At 47.2% G+C, this 13,647-nt stretch overlaps 1 protein-coding gene across 3 annotated transcripts in view; it reads left to right on the forward strand.

Moving 5' to 3' along the window:
• LUC7L (LUC7 like) overlaps positions 1-13,647 on the forward strand; it is a 36,318-nt gene that overhangs the window by 17,418 nt on the left and 5,253 nt on the right. For all 3 annotated transcript variants that reach the window (XM_019800638.2, XM_019800637.2, XM_002920156.4), the window contains 4 exons: positions 3,147-3,257; positions 4,132-4,275; positions 9,386-9,562; positions 13,054-13,142. In XM_019800638.2, coding sequence (XP_019656197.2) covers positions 3,147-3,257; positions 4,132-4,275; positions 9,386-9,562; positions 13,054-13,142 — 521 coding nt within the window. The remainder of the gene's footprint in view (positions 1-3,146; positions 3,258-4,131; positions 4,276-9,385; positions 9,563-13,053; positions 13,143-13,647) is intronic.

The following is a 13,647-nucleotide window of genomic DNA, read 5'->3' on the forward strand; positions in this document are numbered from 1 at the left end:
AGAGAGGGAACACAGGCAGGGGGAGTGGGAGAGGAAGAAGCAGGCTCCCAGTGGAGGAGCCTGACGTGGGGCTCGATCCTAGGACCCTGGGATCACGCCCTGAGCCGAAGGCAGATGCTTAACGACTGAGCCACCCAGGCGCCCCAAGAATTTGATTCTTTTTAACTCAATAAATGGTTAACCTTTTCCCCAAATTGTCTTGGTTTGTGATGTTTTGACAGGTTTCCGAAACTACGCATCATATCAACTAATTTCCAGACTATCTTTAATATACCACATGAGACCAGTTCTGATTATACCTACCTTTTTTGTCTACAGATGTACAGTATAATAGTTACATTTACTAAGTTGGATATCCTGGGTTAGAATCCTTTTGTGACCTTGGGCAAGTTATTTTAACTTTTTCTGTTCATCTATGAAGTGACCTGGTGGTGACTGCCTCAGAGTTGTGCACGTTGAGTGTAAGGACTTTGGAGTCAAACTATATGGTTCCTTGTACCCCGATGCCATCACTTAGTAGTTTGGAAACTGTACCTCAGTTTCTTCATCTGGGAAAAGGAGACCTTCCCAGTTTCCGTGTGGCCACTTCAAGGCCTGTGTGGACATGCAGCACAGCACAGGGATACATGTTCACTGTGCCCAGTCTCCTTGATAGCGTGTCACAGGCTCACTGATTTTTGGCCAGTGTGTCATTTCTGCTGTGCTGGCAACACTGGGAATAGCAGCGCACAGCCCTGAGTGTGGAGGGACAGCCTCCAGGGCAGTGAGACGCACGTGCCTACTGGATGCCGGTTCCGTGCTCAGGCCTCAGTAGTCCGTGTCTCCTCATACGACTCTGGTGACTTTCTAGGAAATGGCAGGTTGTGATTGGGACTTAAGTTTTAGAATTGAATACCCCCCCCTTTTTTTTTTTTAGATTTTATTTATTTAAGAGAGAAAGCATGAGGGGGGTGTGCAGAGGGAGAAGGAGAAGCAGGCTCCCTGCTGAGCAGAGGGGCCCCATGTGGGGCTCGATCCCAGGACCCTGGGGTCATGACCTTAGCTGAAGGCAGATGTGTAACCCACTGAGCCACCCAGGCGCCCCGACTTGAATACCGTTTTTAAAAAAATTAAATTTATTTAAACCTCTCCTCTTCGATATATTTTAGGACTCAATCTGAAACGGACAAGCACATTGAAGAGGAGAAGGGGCAGTAGAACAGAGTGCCATCTTTTTTAAGTTTTTTATTTTTTATTATTTGAGAGAGAGGGAGAGCATGAGAAGTGGAGAGGAACAGAGGGAGAGGGAGAAGCAGGCTCCCCCCTGAGGACTCCATCCCAGGACCCCGGGATCACAACCTGAGCTGAAGGCAGATGCGCGACCAACTGAGCCACCCGGGCATCTCAAAAGTGCCATCTTTTTAACAACGTGGCAGTTAAAAGATGTCTCTGTGGTCTGCCTATTCTGTGTTGTGAAGTTACCATTTAGTTTTCAGCTTATCAGATGTTTGAGTCCATAGCTCATTTGAATTCTGCTGAAGCTGCAGCTGGTTGCTTTAATTGGTCGAGGTGCTGGTAGGATTGTCACATGTCACCCACTTGACCCCTGATGGGTGGGTTCGTGGGTGTGTCTTGGGTGTGAGATCACACTGTTTGGGTAGATAACAGGCCTCTGCACCATAGATTCAGTACCTCTTTGTGGGTGCACCTGGGGCATTTGAGGATGGTCTGCTAAGATCCATTGTCCCTTATGAGCATAGGAGGCATGTGACGTGTATCAGTTTGCTGGCACCTTGATCCTGGCAAGGTATCACACTGTCAGCAGAATTGTCAGCTCTATCTTTCCAGGAAGTATGGTGCATGCAGACAAATGCTGATCATTTGTTTTCCTGATTGTTTGAATTGAACATAGTGAGACGTTTATCAGGGAATATTTGGATGACCAACAACAGGAAAGAGGTCCTGAATTCCAAAATTATGGAGTGAAATTGGGAGTTGGCCTCAGTGGGTGATTCTGCGTTAGCCTTTCTCTAGCACCCTGAGGGCTTGGCACCATCACAGAACCTCTTTTCTGTCTTGACCGATGTCCAAGTATGCATTTATTTGAAAAGAGTGTTTAAGATTTCTGGAGGAGACCATAACCCTGTTGTCCATTCCAATGTCACGCTAATCCTCATAGAGGGCTTTCTTAACAGTTGACCTGCTCTCTCTGGCCATCTTTGGGCAGAGGGACATAGATTATCACCACTTGGTCTGTTGGCCTAACTTTTATCTGCTTTATATCATCTCCATCCAAAGTTTTATCTTCTGTATGTTTTGGTGATAGATCACGTGATCCAGTCCTGTCATCCTGTGCTAAGCTCCGTGCTGTCATACTTAACACAATGCCAGCATCTGCAGGTGGACTAGTGGGTGTAACTTCGGAGGTGCTGCTTGCCAACCACTGGTCATAGCCTGACAGACACCCTATTGATATGTTTATCGGAAGTTATGCTGGGGCCTTTGGTCATGGCAAATTAACTGCCTAATACATGTGAAGCAGCTTATTACTAGTGTTTCCCCCACAGGTCTTTTCAGAGTGAGCAATTAGATCTCTAGTTTCTTTTCCTTTATCTCTTTGGGTAAGTAATAACCAGTTTTCCTGCTGCTTTAGACAGGCAATAACTAACCGTGCTCACAGCTCTCAGTAATATTTGTTCTATTGTTTTGTTTTGAGGTGGAAGGGGGATCTCTACCCTCAGAACATGAGGGAATAATATTTACGTGGCTCACACAGACCAGTGAGTACATCATCCGCATCCCCACAGCTCACCAGAAGAGGGCCTCTGATACTAGTCTCAGTCCAGCCTTTCCTACCCCTCAGAGAACACTATTATTTACGGCCAAAGAAAAATCCGGGAAATGTTATTGAGGGATGGGGGTCCTTTTATGAATTTTAGACATAAATAGATGCGATGAAAAGACCATGCTTCTGAATGATCACTTGGTTTAACAAACTTCCCTTGATTTAATGTGATTATCGATGTGCCAGCTGTAGTGTAGTTGAAGGTCTTCCCACTGAGCTTACAGGCTTTAAGAAACCGACCCAGGAGTGTATGTCCTGTTGAACTGACGGGTTCCAAGACCTTACTCGAAACTGACCACGCTGCCTGCTTCTCCTGAGCTAGGCGATGGATCACTTGGAGTCCTTCATCGCGGAGTGTGACCGCAGAACTGAGCTTGCCAAGAAGCGGCTGGCAGAGACACAAGAGGAGATCAGTGCGGAAGTTTCTGCGAAGGTATGCCTGGGTGGCTTTCTCCTCGAGTTGTGTGTACAAATCAGTGTCTGGTAAAAACCAGCCTGCCAACAGACTAACAGCTTATGATGACAGCACTGACTGTGCTGTCTTTGGGGTGGACAGTCCTTGCTGCCTCGGTGCTTCTTAGTAAGGAGAGAGAGCTGTCAGCAAGCTCTCTACCTGCAAGAGCTGCTTGCTGCCTCTGTCCCTCCCCCCACTGTACATATTTATTAAAGTTTGCTTTTTTAACACCCCCACATAAAGCAGGAAATGGGGGACAGTTAGTTGGGAAATGGTCAGACACTGATGCAGCTGTCCTGAAGAATGAAGAAGATAGATCCATGTGTCATCTATAAGCATACCCTCCTTCGGTTCCCCGTCTTTGAGTGCGGCTGATGAGTCTCTTCAGTGTCCTTTCCTCTCAGTTTTATAAAAGCATTGCTTGGGATGTGTGTAGTTGCTACCTTAAATCCTAAATTATTAGGCATTTTGCTTACGGTACAAGTTTATGCATTTAAACCTGGACATTTTATGGCCCTTACCCGAAGGTTTGAGTTGTGATAGAGGACGTGAGAAGAGACAGCCTGGGAAGTGACCACCGTAATGACCTATGCCACCATGTTCGAAGCGACAGGCATGCTGCTGCTCTTACTGGAATGCAGCACGCAAGTTTAGTTTAAGGTCGGAGTCACAGCGGTGCCAGTGAAGATGTCAGAATCGTTACAGTCTGCTTGTGATCCACCGAGGATCTTGGCTATTCCGTTTAATTTTGGTAGAACAGCACAGACGTACAGCAAGAGAAACACTCATTGTCTCTGTGTTAAGATCTTTTGGTTTTAGATGTCTGCTTACCTGACGGTTCATCTTCTTTCAGGCAGAAAAAGTACATGAATTGAATGAAGAAATAGGAAAACTTCTTGCTAAAGCTGAGCAACTGGGAGCTGAGGGAAATGTGGATGAATCCCAGAAGATCCTTATGGAAGTGGAGAAAGTCCGTGCAAAGAAAAAAGAAGCTGAGGTTGGTGGGAAAATGTCTTGAAGAAAGAGGAAATGGAGTAACCCCTGGATGTTGACCGTTTGGTCTAAAATTAAACTATTCCACTTTTTAAAAATTTTTATTTATTTATTTGACAGAGAGAGAACACAAGCAAGGGGAGTGTGAGAGGGAGAAGCAGGCTTCCCACGGAGCAGGGAGCCCGATGTGGGGCTTGATCCCAGGACCCTGGGATCAAGACCTGAGCCGAAGGCAGACGCTCAACGACTGAGCCACCCAGGCGCCCCAAACTATTCCATTTTTTGAATATTGGGAAGAAATTGGAAATAGGGTGCTATGTGGACAGGGTTGTAGGATTTAGTGTCTGCACATACTTGGGTTTGTGACTTTGCTCTGTCCCCTGTGACCCTTGTGTGACATCGGACCCGTCACTTGCCAGCCCTGAGCACAACACCCATATGCAGAGCGCAGTCCCAAGAGTGGAAGAGTCACTGCAGTGGTGTCATTTTACTCTCTGATCCTCTGGCTCTGTAGGGGTTTGCTGGGTTGTGGTGGTCATTTAGTGGCGTGAGTGGGCCAGAGTTGTAGTGCAGGTTGCCCTAAAGAACAAAACCTGGGTGTTCTTGGTGACACTGCATCCCTGGTAGAGAGAACCTGTGCAGCTTGAGGGTGGCATCTAAGCTGGGGTACCAGGCCAGCACAGGCAGGGTAGTGGAGAAACTGAGTCAGGGACTCAGTGTTTGTATTGTTGATAGCCGTTTTCTTCCTAAATTATTTTATCCATTGGATATGCTCTGAGTCTTGAGTCTTTACCACTGGAACTGGAAATGGCTCACATAGGCTTTGAGAATGGTGGGAACGATAGAGTCAGAAGGAGGCGGGGATGGTTGTATTCCTGGAGTAAATGCTTGTTGAGCTCCAGCTGTGTGCCAGATAGTTTTTAGTTGTTATTTTTGGTTTGTTTGTTTTAAAGATGTTATTTATTTCAGAGAGAGCAGAGCAAGAGAGAGCATTGAGCGGCAACAGGGTTGGGGATGGGGGTGGGGCAACAGGGGGAGGGAGAGGGAGAAGCAGACTCCCCTCTGAGTAGGGAGCCAGACACGGGGCTTAATCCCAGGTCTGTGAGATCGTGACCTTAGCTGAAGGCAGACACTTAACCAGTTGAGTCACCCAGATGCCCCAGATAGTTTTTAGTTGTGAACAAAGCAGAGGAGACTCTCCTCATAGAGACAGTGCTGGGGTTGGGAGGGGGTACAGACAGAAGGGTATGTGAACAGATGGATAAGATTCATTCAGACGAAGATAGGTGCTCAAAAGAAACGGGATCTGAGTTTGAGAGTGACTTTGTGTTGCCAGGGGTCTCCAGGTGGAGTTAGGGTTATCCTAGAAGTGCCCTTACCTGAGACCCACAGGCTGAGAAGTTTGGTAAGATTGGTGTGGTCAGGGAGGCTGGGTAGAGATGAGGAGATGGAATGTAGGTACCCGTGGTGCAGGTTCCTCTTTGGTTACCTCTGTACCCCTGGTTCAGCATGGTGCGTAACACACCGTGGGAGCACAGGAATGATTAACTGAATGCATGAGTGGTGCTCAGGGCCTGTGGGTGCTAGAGCGATGCCCACTGTGGCGGTGGTGAGTCCAGAGAGCAGAAGGGTTACTGAGGATGGGGCCGTGCCAGGGTTGGGGTCAGCAGCATGTGTCTGTTGGAGGGTGGTACTGAGACACTGCTTCCTACCCCTGGCAGAACAACACCCCCTTCAGTGATGTTCGTAGATAGTATAGTCCGTTCGTGAACACGAGAGGGGAAAGAGTTCACAATACAGGTGGATGTTTTGTACGTAAAATGTATTCACGCCGAAACACAGATGGGGCCGTGAATGTGACAGTTGCGGGTGATGTTTGAATCAGATCCCTTCATTGCCATGGAGGTGCGACTTGGTAAAGTTCCAAACAGTGTTCCCTGGTTGACAGAGTAGTTCCATTTCTGGGAAGTTGGGTGTATATTTAAATTCTGCATTTTGCACAGGATTTAATAAGTCCCTGAACGTTTATTATAAATATAAGTCATGTACATGAATCTTTAACTTAGAATCTGAACTCCTATCTACTGAAATGGGAAATAAGTATTTCTGTGTAGAACAGAGTCAGGCTCCTTGCATTGCTGGCTGCTCTACCAGAAAGGCCAGAGAGTCAGGAGGGAAGCTCTGTCACCTCTTGGTGCACCCTGAGGCCCAGCCCTTCATGCTTGCAAGAGTAGAGCAGACACCGGAAATCCCTGGGATGGCTCAGAGATTCGTATGTGGACGTAAGTGATTGTAGATGACGGGTTCATCATGTGGATGTCTGCAGACAGCCCAGACAGGAGCAGGGCGTGGGATGCACAGCTGTTCATGCCCGGGATTCGTAGCACCCTTACCCTGGACCCTGGCCATTGTCCTCCATCCCCATCACTGAGAGTGCCCCCAGGAGGCAGCACCAGTTCTTTATTTTTTTTATTTTTATTTTTTTTTAAAGATTTTATTTATTTATTTGACAGAGATAGAGACAGCCAGCGAGAGAGGGAACACAAGCAGGTGGAGTGGGAGAGGAAGAAGCACACTCACAGCAGAGGAGCCTGACGTGGGGCTCGATCCCATAACGCCGGGATCACGCCCTGAGCTGAAGGCAGACGCTTAACCGCTGTGCCACCCAGGCGCCCCAGCACCAGTTCTTTAAAACCACTGGGCAAGGGAGGATGGTGTGGGGGAGGCCTCCTCCGTGCTGATCTCTGGTGGTGTAGCACCTGTGGGTTCCTTTCTGCTCTCGGCAGCCAAGAGTGGTCAGTAGTCTCAAGGAATAATACAGAGAGATCCCGTGTGCCCTTTATCCAGTTTCCCCGGTGATAACATTTTGAAAAACCATAACACAATACGATAGACAGGATGTTGACAGTCACAGTATGGGATATCCATCACCACTGAGATCTCGTCCATGACCCTTCTGTAGCCACACCCACTTCTCTGACCCCTGGCAACTACGAAGCTCTCCTCTGTCTCTATATTCTGGTCATTTTAGGAAGGTTGTGTAAATGGGGTCATACAGTATGTAATCTTTTGAGACTTTTTTTTTTTTCCACTCAGCGTAGTTTATTTTGAAAGAAATTAGAGGTTGGTAGTCAAAGTTTCAAAATTACAGAAAGGAATAGAATATCACAAATGTTCGTGTGTCCACCATATTTATCATTTTTGCCTAAGGTTTTTGGGTTTGTTTTTTTTTTTTCTTTCTGATAAAATCTGTAGCACATCAGAATGGAAATTCAGGTTCCCGGTTCTTCCCTCTCCAGTCCCCTCCTGTTTCTCCCCAGAGGCAGGCATTAGTGTGCATTCGGTTCTGTCTTTATCCTTTATTACATATGCTGCCCATAAGCTCTGTGTGTGTGTGTGTGCACACGCGTGTGCATAACTTGTGCTTTTAAAAAAATCCCACATAAATGCTGTGTGTGTCTTTCTTGCTTGCATTATTCACTCACCACTGTTTGTAAGGCCTCTGCTTGTTGCTGCATACAGCTTCCTTCAGTTTATTGCTTTAGGGTTCCGTTTCATGAACATGTGACTATCCTCCGTTGGCAGTTTTTTAGGTTATTTGTGGTTTCTCACCTTCACAGACAGTTCACAACAAGTGTCCTTGCACTTGTTTGCTGGCACATGTATGAGCGTGTTCCAGGACATACGCCTGGAAGAGTTCCTGGAAATGGCACACAGCTGTCTGGCTTTCACAGATAATTGAGTTGTACTCCCTGTTAGTTGCACCAACGTAGTCTCCTACCAGCAGTGTATGAGAGTCCCTGTTTTTTGATGTCTGCCAGTTTAGTGAATGCCGTGGTATCTTATTTTAATCTGCATTTGCCAGGGAATTTTGAATGTGTGAATTAATGGAAGATCCCTTTATTTTTTATATTTTAAATTTTTAAAAAAGGTTTTATTTATTTATTTGTCTGGGAGGGGGCACGAGCACAAGCGGGGGGAGTGGCAGGCAGAGGGAGAAGCAGGCTCCCCACTGAGCAAGGAGCCTGATGCAGGACTCGATCTCAGGACTCTGGGATCTCGACCTGAGCAAAAGGCAGACGCTTAACCAACTGAGCCACCCAGGTGTCCCATGGAAGATCCCTTTAAATAAGGATCAGTGACTGTTGGAAAGCATTTCTTTCTTTTTCTTTTCTTTTCTTTTCTTTTGTTTTTTCTTTTCTTTCCTTTCCTTTCCTTTTCTTTCCTTTCTTTCTTTTCTTTCTCTTTCTTTCTTTATTTCATTTCATCTCATCTCATCTCATTTCTTCATTTGAGAGAGACAGAGAGTGCACAAGCAGGGAGAGAGGCAGAGGGAGAGGGAGAAGTAGACTCCCCGCTGAGCCAGCCAGGAGCCCAGTGTGGGGCTCGATCCACGGACCTGGAGATCATGACCTGAGCCAAAGACAGAGTCTTAACATTAACATCTGAGCCTCCCAGGCGCCCCTGAAATGTATTTCTTAAGCCTGGGTCTTGAAGGTGTGTTTTGACTTTGGCACCAGCACCAGGAGCCATGTCATGTTCATTTCTTCTGTATTTTATCCATTCTGACTGGAGTGGCTGCTGGAGGGGGGTGTGTTTTGCTCCGTTCTATCAGACATGTTCTTATTTGAAGAGAGTGTCTAATGTATTTGTCCGTCCAAATTTTAGCTTTTAGGGCAGCGTTGGCATACAGCTTTCTGGATGTTGGGACACAGTCTCCATGAGTGGCTCTTGTGTGTTTTGCTTGTTTATTTGGTTTGGTTTTTGTGCTTTATTTTTTTGAAGGCCCCTTTTGAAGAGTCTCCCTTGCTTTTCTGGTCCTCCTAGAGCTCTCCACTGCGCGGAACCGAGATCTGTCTTCCCTGTTGGCTTCTGAGAACAGACAGCATCCTGCTTGTCTGAGAATTTTGAATGTTCCTTATTGCTTTGAAATCATGATTGTTAGTTCATTTCGTAAAGAAGCGATGGAAATTGAGTCCGTTACAAATACCTGAGGCTTGTAAATGATCCAGTTTTTGTTTATTTAGTCCCTTCAAGTATTTCCATTTTGGGGGTTGAATATTTAGTTGTGGTTCTGTGTACCTCATTTTCATTGCTCTGTTCCCATTGTCCAGGAAGAATACAGAAATTCCATGCCTGCATCCAGTTTTCAACAGCAGAAGCTGCGTGTCTGTGAGGTCTGTTCGGCCTACCTTGGCCTCCACGACAATGACCGTCGTCTTGCAGACCACTTCGGGGGCAAGTTACACTTGGGGTTCATTCAGATCCGAGAGAAGCTTGATCAGTTGAGGGTACGTTAATATCTTGTTTCTGGAGAAACCCAAGACATCTTGCGATGTCTTCTTATTAACTTATAGAAAACCTTGAGTTTTGACCTTTTCTTTTTTTTTAAGATTTTATTTATTTACTTGAGAGATAATGTGTACACAAATGGAGGGGGGTGGCAGAAGGACAAGCAGACTCCCTGCTGAGCAGGGAGCCTGATGTGGGGCTCGATCCCAGGACCCGGAGACTGTGAAGCAACTTTTGACACTTAAGTGACTGAGCCACCCAGGCACTGCTGTTTTCGTCTTTTCTAAGAATATGCCTTGAGTTTTATAGTGAAGTATTCAGATTTTATCACTCAGTAACACAAGAGAACTAAGGCCTCAGAATCCAAAGGGACCTTGGATATTTATTTAGCCTGCACTTGTTTGCAGGAAGAAAAACATAGAGTCTAGTCCTCTGGTACAAAGAGCTCTTGCATACCTCTGAAATAACTTTTGGTTGGAGATGGGAAGAGCCAGTAGTCTCATTTTTCTCCTTGGGCAGAGACGGATGCGTGGATAGTGGTTAGGCTAGACAGAAGGTCACACTTTCTGGCCTTTGCCTTTGAGCCTCCTTGGAAGGACGAGAACATGGTGAGGCTCTTTGGATAGTGCTGTTCCACAACTGGCCGTTTTGTCTCTTCCTCAAGGCTCCTCAGTTTCCTGGGTAAGACTCTAAAGCTTATTTTGGGTATGGAACGCTTGGAAAGGTGAGCATGTTTCAGATATTTTGAATTATTTTTCAGACTGGTGGAGTCCTCCCTGTTGTGTTTAGGGACCCCTAGGATGGGGTGCTGGGAACTATGCAGGTCTTCCCTTCCAGACACCTGAAATTTGGTGGAGTCAGTGGTACTTGACTGGGATTCGATGACAATCAAGGTGGAGGGCCTTATGTGCCCCTAGAAGGAGCAGGGAGCAGAGCCCTGCACTTGAGGGGGGGGGGTTGCCAGTAGGTGAGGTGTGAACTTGGCACTGGGAATGGAGCTGGAGTGGCAGCCACTGGCCTGAAAATATTTTGCTCCTGAGCTCCCAACAGAATTTTGAAAAGTGATACACTTCGTTACACATTTTTTTTTTAAAGATTTATTTATTTGAGAGAGCATGCACGTGAGCAAGGGGAGGAGCAGAGGGGGAGAGAGAATCGAGAGAGAATCCCCAAGTAGACTCTTCACTGAGCACAGAGCCCCCGAGATCATGATCTGAGCCAAAGTCAGATGCTTAAGGGACTGAACCACCCAGTTGCCCCTTCCATTTCTCCTTTAAATTGTATTTCCATTTCATATCACCCCATAATTTTGTTTTAATATTTTTTTATACCTGAAAGCCTTTAATTTTTTTAGCATGTATCTCTCTAACAGAGATGAGACTATATTGAAATTTTTCCCCCTGAAACCTTAAGAACTTAAGTTTTGGGGGTTTTTTTGAAGATTTTCTTTTCCAGTAATCTTCACACGCACCATGGGGCTGAAACGTAAAAACCCTGAGATCAAGAGCCACATGGTCTCCTGGCTGAGCCAGCCAGGCGTCCCTAAAGAACTTAAGTATTAACTAGAAAGCAGGCTTTATCTTTGCAGTGTGAGTTGTACAAAGTTGACCAAAACAACACAAATACATTACCGATTTTGGTAATGGCTATTCAACTAACAACAGAAAACATGTTGGAAGTGCACTTCTAAATAGTCAGAAGGGTGAGAGTTCTGGGCCCTAATCTGAGATGGCTTCACTTCCAGTGGTCCCAGCGGTGCTCACACCTCCAGGCCATACGCCAAGATAATAGCGAGGCAAAGCCCTCTCTGTTAGGGGTGGAAAGACAGTGTCTAGGAAGTAGAGAGGTTTGGAAAGGAGTTAATAGCACACCATAGCCTTGAGCTTGGTCACATCCCGTTTAGGAAGAGTGTGCATGTAAGTCGAGGGGCCGAAACTCCCATCCTTAACCTTAATGTGTCCATCCTTGTGTGCCTGCTCAGGTCCCGGACAAGTGAAGCCAGGGGTGGAGAGCCAGAGATGCCAGACAGGAGGGCTCTCACACCTTGAGAGTGCTTTGAGGAGGATAGCTGGCCCCTCTCGCTCAGTCCTTGCTGTACCCTTTTGTTCGGGGGCCTGGTTCCAGTCTGCCCTGAGATGTAGGGTTATCCTTTGTGCCTTCATGAGCATGAGAAGAATGGTGACCCTTTGTCTCCTGGGCCCTGCTTTACTCCCCCTTAAGGCTTCATTCCATCAGCAGAGGGGTGGGGGCATCAAAAGGCTTTGGGTTGATATTGGGGGTGGGGTTATGTAAACTGGGCCTACTGCTTTGAGCTAAGCTGTGTCAGTAGTGTTCCATAGTGGAGTTTTTCTGGGCTGCCTCCAGCGTCGTCTTTGTTGTGTCACCATCAAGCCTGATGAGCCAAGTGTTGAGCTTGGTGTTAAACACCAGTTGCGGGTGCACCTGGCTGGCTCACTGGGTAGAGCACGTGACTCTTGATCTCGGGGTTGTCAGTTTGAGCCCCAAAGTGGGTGTAGGGATTACTTAGAAATAAAATACTGAAGAAAGCAAGCAAACAAGAAAGCCAACCGGCTGTGGAGTGTTCACGGTCTGTCTCCCCAGGCCTGCTGTCCTCGTGAGGCCGGGTCTGAAGCCAGTGTAGCGCTCAGCACTCCACACACAGGCTGCTTCTGGGCTGCAGAATACATTTGGTCAGACGTGCGTTTTTTACTGGGAAGTGCATGCAGTCTCCTTTGGGTAAAGAATGAACTTTCTGGTTTTGTGGGAAGCAAAAGACCAATTTCTGAGACTTAGACTATAGCCCCTCTTAGAGTACACGGTTGTCACTGAGTTTATAAGGTGAGTTTATGAAAGCGTTGTTTTCATGTGTTTTCCGTTAGGAAGTTTTAAAGGGGACTATGTTCCTGTTTCCTAAGAGGTTTTTTAAATTTTATTTATTTATTTATTTTTTAAAGATTTTATTTATTTATTCGACAGAGATAGAGACAGCCAGAGAGAGAGGGAACACAAGCAAGGGGGAGTGGGAGGAAGAAGCAGGCTCCCAGCGGAGGAGCCTGACGTGGGGCTCGATCCCACAACTCCGGGATCACGCCCTGAGCCGAAGGCAGATGCCCAACCGCTGTGCCACCCAGGCGCCCCCCTAAGAGGTTTTTTTTAGATATCTAAATTATTAATAAGTGAGGTCATACAAAAGTGCGCTTTTTTTTTTTCCTTAAGATTTTATTTATTTATTTGACAGAGGTAGCTAGAGAGGGAACACAAGCAGGGGGAGCGGGAACAGGAGAGGGAGAGAAAAGCAGGCTCCCCCCTGAGCAGGGAGTCCAACGCGGGGCTCCATCCCAGGACACTGGGATCGTGACCTGAGCGGAAGGCCGATGCTTCACTGACTGAGCCCCCCAGGCGCCCCACAAAAGGGCTTTGTTAAACAACATTCATACTGTAGTTGGTATAACTTTTTCTTCTCTCATTTTCCTACTTTTTGTTTATTTAGAAAACTGTGGCTGAAAAGCAGGAGAAGAGAAATCAGGATCGACTGAGGAGGAGAGAGGAGAGAGAGCGGGAGGAGCGACTGAGCAGGAGGTGAGCCCACAGTGCACACATGCCCAGGGAGGCCTGCTGCTTCCTTGCAGTCTGGCTTGTAGCAGTCGGGATCTGCTGCGGACCTTCGTGGCCCCGCAAAGACGAATAAGCAAACATGCAGCCTGTTCAGAAGAGTGGGGTTTGGGCTGGCCTGGGGGAAGCTCTGTGTAGTGCAGACAGTGGCGACCTGACTCTGCCTCGGAACGTGTAGGGAAGGGCTGAGCGGTCAAAGCAGGAGAGGAACCTGCGGTGCCCTGACTTGCCTCATGGGGACGCTCAGTTAGGTGACAAGTCGGGCAGGAGCTGAGACTCTGGAGCTGGAGCATCCTCTGTCACACAGCCATACTTGCTGAAGGGAGAACCCGTCAGGGAGGGGCCTTAGGTCTGAGCTGACTCTGGAGTTGACCGAGGGTTGTGGGGCCCTGCTGAGAACAAGCGTAGGCGGTAAGGGTGGAAGCAGCGAGCATCCTGGTGAAGGAGGAGCCAGTTACAGGTGAGGGTGAGA

The sequence above is a fragment of the Ailuropoda melanoleuca genome, chromosome 10 (assembly GCF_002007445.2).
Source record: "Ailuropoda melanoleuca isolate Jingjing chromosome 10, ASM200744v2, whole genome shotgun sequence".
NCBI lineage: Eukaryota > Metazoa > Chordata > Mammalia > Carnivora > Ursidae > Ailuropoda > Ailuropoda melanoleuca.